Genomic DNA, 5,000 nt, shown 5'->3' with positions numbered 1-5,000 from the left:
GGAAGCAAAAAAGGAGCGCGATGCCATGCTGGCTGAGATCCGGGACCTGGGGCAGCAACTGCGCCAGGAGCTCTCCTAGCAACGCGGCATGCAGCAACAGCAGCAACCGCAACCTGGCCCATCTATGATGGCGGCGGTATCCTCGTGGGCCCCCCAGGAGTCGACGGAGGAAAACAATCGGCAGTTGGAGCAGCCCAGCTTCGCCGATGTTGTTCGCCGCAGATACCGCGGAATGGCCAAGGGGAAGCCCCGGCCACCCCCTCAGCAGCAGCAGCAGCAGCAGCAACAATATCAGCGGCAGCAGCAGCAGCAGCAGCAACAGCAGCAGCAGCAGCAGCAGCAACAACATCAGCGACAGCAGCAGCAGCGACAGCCGCAACAACAGCAGCAGCAGCGCCAGCCACAGCGACAGGCGGTCGCAGGCACGCAGCAGCAGCAACAGCGTCGGCAGCAGCAACAACAGCAGCAGCAACAACAGCAGCAGCAACAACACCAGCAGCGGCCAACTGCTGTACAGGCGCAGCGTAACGAACAGTTGCGCCAGGAGCGACGGCGTCCAGCACGCCCTCGGCAGGACCAGCTCATCTTTGAGCCGGCCGAGGGCTGCTCTTACAAGGCGCTCTTCGAAAAGATCCGCCTGAATCAGCGCCTGGCGGAGGAAAACAAGCACGTGCATCAGGGCTACCGCACGACCCGCGACTTCCTTCGCCTTACACTCAAAAAGGATGCAGATGCCGCTGTGCTGCTGCAGCGCATCCAGGAGGAGGTCGGTGATTTGGCCACTGGCCGGATCATCACGGAGATGGCCGAGGTGATGATTACCGGCATCGACATGTTGGCCACAAAAGAGGATGTGGAACGCGGTCTGCAGCGGGCGCTGGAACGCACAGTAGTTGCAGCAACCACGTCCCTGTGGGAGCGTCGTGATGGGACGCAGCGTGCCCGTGTCCGACTTCCACGGAGGGACGCTGACCTTCTGGCGGACAAACGTATCCTTGTTGGATACTCGGCGTGCCTGGTGCGCAGCGCGCCAAAACAGCAGCGAAGCGCGGTTCGCTGTTTCCGCTGCTTGGAGCGTGGACACACCACTGCAGACTGCGCCGGCGTGGATCGTTCCGGCCTATGCCTGCGCTGCGGAGCCACGGATCATCGCGCGGCATCATGCACCTGCGATCCGAAGTGCATCGTTTGTGGCGGCCCACACCGCATCGCCGCCCCCATGTGCCCAGGCCCGCAACCACAATGCTGAACGTCCTGCAGTTCAACGCCAACCATTGCGAGAACGCCCAGGACCTGGCGTTGCATGTGTTGACCACCGAGGGTCTTGACGTTCTGCTCTTGTCCGAGCCCTATTGCGTACCGCGCAATAACGGCAATTGGGTAACGGACGAGAGTAAGACGGTTGCCATCGTCGTCAACGGCAACCGGCTGCCGATACAGCGTATCAGGCACCGTCAGACCCTCGGCGTGGTTGCGGCCGACGTCGGTGGAATCGCTGTGGTGAGCTGCTATGTGTCGCCGCAGACAGGAGTCCCAGAGTTCCGGAGCACTATGGAAAAGATCGACCTGATCGTCCGCGGGTGCAGCCGGGTTCTCCTGGCCGGCGATTTCAACGCCATGCACCTGGACTGGGAAGCAGCAGGACTTGCCCGAAGGGCTTGGAGCTTCTCCAGTTGGCGGACAACCTCGGGCTGGTGCTACTGAACAAGGCAGACTGTCTGCCAACGTTCAAGGGAACCGAGCGGACACAACTCGGTTTCCGCCCAGCCGACCGGACGTTACGTTCGCCAGTAGTGTGATCAGCCGTCTCGACCCGCGCGAGGACAGCGCCCGAGGCTGGCGCGTTCCCGACGTGGTAACGCTCAGTGATCACCGTTACGTCCGGTACGAGGTTGGCGCGAGTCCACCATCATCGAGGGATCGGGCAGCACGGCGTGGACAGCGCCCGGCCCGCGTAAGCAATGCCGGTACGCGCTGGAAGACCAGTCAGTTTGACTCCCAGCTTTTCGGGAAAGCGCTGGCCATGACTGGGTTCGCCCGTCAAGCTAACAGCGTCGAAAGCTTGGTCGAGTCGCTGACCAGCGTCTGCGACGAGACGATGTCGCGGGTCTTCCCAGCGCAGGACCACACAGGTCGGCCAGCTTACTGGTGGACTCCGACGATCCAGACGATGATCGAAGAACTCTCCAGAAAGGAGCAAATGGCGATGAGGACCATTCCGCCCAACGAACAGCTCCAAACGGAACTCTTAGCTGCCAGAGAGAGCCTTCGGAAGGCTATTCGTTCGAGTAAGAACGAGGCGTTCGACCGGTTCTTGCTGTCGATCAGGAGGATGAAACCGGAAACTTTTCCGGAAGGTCTTCCACTGGTTCCAGGCGGCCCGCTCAGCCCCGGAACGCGATCCAGCAGAACTGCGGCGAATTGTCGACGCCTTGTTCCCGGTTCATCCGCCGGTAGAGTGGCCTGATCTCCGAGTTGGCAACATGGCGCCGCTCCGATCGATCGGCCTGACCGAGCTGGATCAAATAGCAGCCAGCATGCACCCGCGGAAGGCTCCTGGGCTTGATGGAGTACCGAACGCCGCCCTTACGGTTGCTCTCAGGCAGCAACCGGAGCCCTTCCGCCGGGTGTTTCAGGAGTGCCTGGACACGTCCTGCTTTCCGCAGCCGTGGAAAAAGCAGCGACTGGTGCTCCTGCCAAAGCCAGGCAAGTCACCGGGCGAGCCGTCGTCATTTCGCCCGATTTGCCTGCTTGACAACACAGGCAAGGCTTTGGAGCGGCTGCTGTTGAACCGGCTCAACGAATATATCGAGGATCCAGAGAGTCCGCAACTGTCTGAGCAGCAGTTCGGATTCCGGCGAGGGCGATCGACTCTGCAGGCCATACAGCAAGTCGTAGACGCGGGACGAAGGGCGAAGTCCTTTGGCAGGACGAACAACCGTGACCGGCGCTGCCTCATGGTTGTGGCCCTGGACGTCCGTAACGCGTTTAACACGGCTAGCTGGCAGAGCATCGCCGAGGCGCTCCAGGCGAAGGAGTCCCCGTGCAGTTGTGCCGCATACTGCAGGACTACTTCGCCGACAGGGAGCTCACGTACGACACGGCGGACGGGCCGGTTACCCGCCGAGTATCGGCAGGTGTTCCACAGGGGTCTATATTGGGCCCCACATTGTGGAACATCATGTACGACGGTGTGCTAGCCGTAGAGCTCCCTGAGGGCGCCTCCATCGTGGGATTCGCCGATGATCTTGCGATCCTGGCAGCGGGGACAACACCGGAGCACGCAGCAGCGATTGCGGAGGAAGCGGTGGCAGCGGTCAACAGCTGGATGGTGCGGCACAAACTCTCCCTGGCGCCGGAGAAGACGGAGTTGCTGATGGTGTCGAGCAAGCGAAGCGGATACAAAAACATCCCTGTGAACATCTGTGGAGTGGAAGTGCGCTCGAAGCGGTCGATTCGCTACTTGGGGTCATGCTACACGACCACCTGTCGTGGCGCCCACACGTCGAGATGGTCGCGGACAAGGCCCTCCGTGTGGTGCGAGCATTGCGTGGCGTCATGCGCAACCACAGCGGCCCCCAAGTGAGCAAGCGGAAGCTGCTCGCCGCAGTGGCCGCGTCCATCATCCGCTACGGCGCACCCGTCTGGGCGGAAGCCGTGGACCTGCAGTGGTGCAGGCGGATTCTGGACCGCGTGCAACGGCCCTTGGCCCAGGGCATCACGAGCGCCTTCCACTCCACGAGCTGCGAGGTAGCGGTGGTTTTAGCCGGAGAACTGCCATATCACCTCCTGGTGAAAGAAGACGCCCGCTGCTACAACCGACTGCAGTTAAGCCCGGACAGCAGTCGAGAGGCGATTCGCCAGGAGGAAAGGGAGTCATCGCTGCAGATGTGGCAGCAACAATGGGACGACGAGGCGGCGCATAACACCAGCCGCTATTTACGTTGGGCCCACCGACAAGTGCCAGACGTGCGCCTGTGGACGGGACGGAAGCACGGGAGGTAGACTTCTACCTCTCGCAGGTATTGAGTGGACACGCCTTCGTCCACGAATTCCTGCACGTGTTCGGGTTCGCTCCGTCCCCGGACTGTCCCAGGTGCGCAGGGTCGGTCGAGTCGGTGGCCCACGTACTCTTCGAGTGTCCCCGCTTCGCAGATGTGCGGGTGGAGTTACTGCACGGCGTCGACGAGGACAACCTCGGCCGTCGTCTGCTGGAGAGCGCGGAGTCGTGGGACCGCATCCAGCAAGCGGCTCGGCGGATCCTCTCCGTGCTGCAGGAGGACTGGCGGCAGGAGCAGCTTACCTTGGCAGTCGCTGAGGCTGCTCAGCCAGATCCAGCAGCCAGCCCGCCCGAGGACATGGCGGAGGCAGAGCGGAGATTGCTGAGGCGACGAGAGGTGCGCAACCGCAGCGCCCGGCGAATGCGGCAGCGGCGTCGGCAGGAGCGGCTCGGCGAGAACGAGGTCGTTCCGGCAATCATGGCACGCGCAGCGCCAACGACGCAGCGGCAAATGACGCAGTGGAGCCGACAGGGGAGGTCGAGGAGGAGGAGGTTAGCCGTCCAGCGCCAACAATCCCCCCGCGCAGCCGGGGATTGCCTCCCTCCCCACGTACGTTGGAGATGCGGCGACTTCGTCGGAACCACGTGCAACAACTGTACCGGAGAAGGCGTCGGGACGGAGAGCTGGGAGACGTTCCGCAGGGTCGCCAGCGACGCGGAAGAGCCCCACCTTCGGCGGCGGAGATTGAGCAGCGTCGCATCAACAGGCGGAATAGGGAGAGGCAACGGCGGCTGGAGCAACGGCAAGCGGAGGTAGAGGCTCAGCCTCCCCCGTGGGACGAGCTGCCAAGTTCCCAGCTTGCTGAAAGAAGAGCTGGCCTCACGGAGGACGAGCGAGCTGCCGTCACTTCGGCGAACGTCTTCGCACGCTGATACAGCTCGGTCTTGATACGGAGTAACCTGCGTGGATTGGGACAAAGACTACGGCTTACGGAACACG

At 62.6% G+C, this 5,000-nt stretch overlaps 1 protein-coding gene across 1 annotated transcript in view; it reads left to right on the top strand.

Moving 5' to 3' along the window:
• Positions 1–79, top strand: part of LOC120907938 — a 106,317-nt gene extending 106,238 nt beyond the window's left edge. The window contains exon 2 of the mRNA XM_040319121.1: positions 1–79. This exon is cut by the window's left edge and continues 116 nt beyond it. Within this exon, the coding sequence (XP_040175055.1) occupies positions 1–79 (79 nt within the window).
• The last annotated feature ends 4,921 nt before the right edge of the window (positions 80–5,000 follow it).

This window comes from Anopheles arabiensis, assembly GCF_016920715.1.
Source record: "Anopheles arabiensis isolate DONGOLA chromosome X unlocalized genomic scaffold, AaraD3 X_pericentromeric_contig0027, whole genome shotgun sequence".
Classification (NCBI taxonomy): Eukaryota; Metazoa; Arthropoda; class Insecta; order Diptera; family Culicidae; genus Anopheles; species Anopheles arabiensis.
The sequence above is the reverse complement of the archived record's forward strand: the minus strand, read 5'-3'. Positions and strand labels throughout refer to the sequence as shown.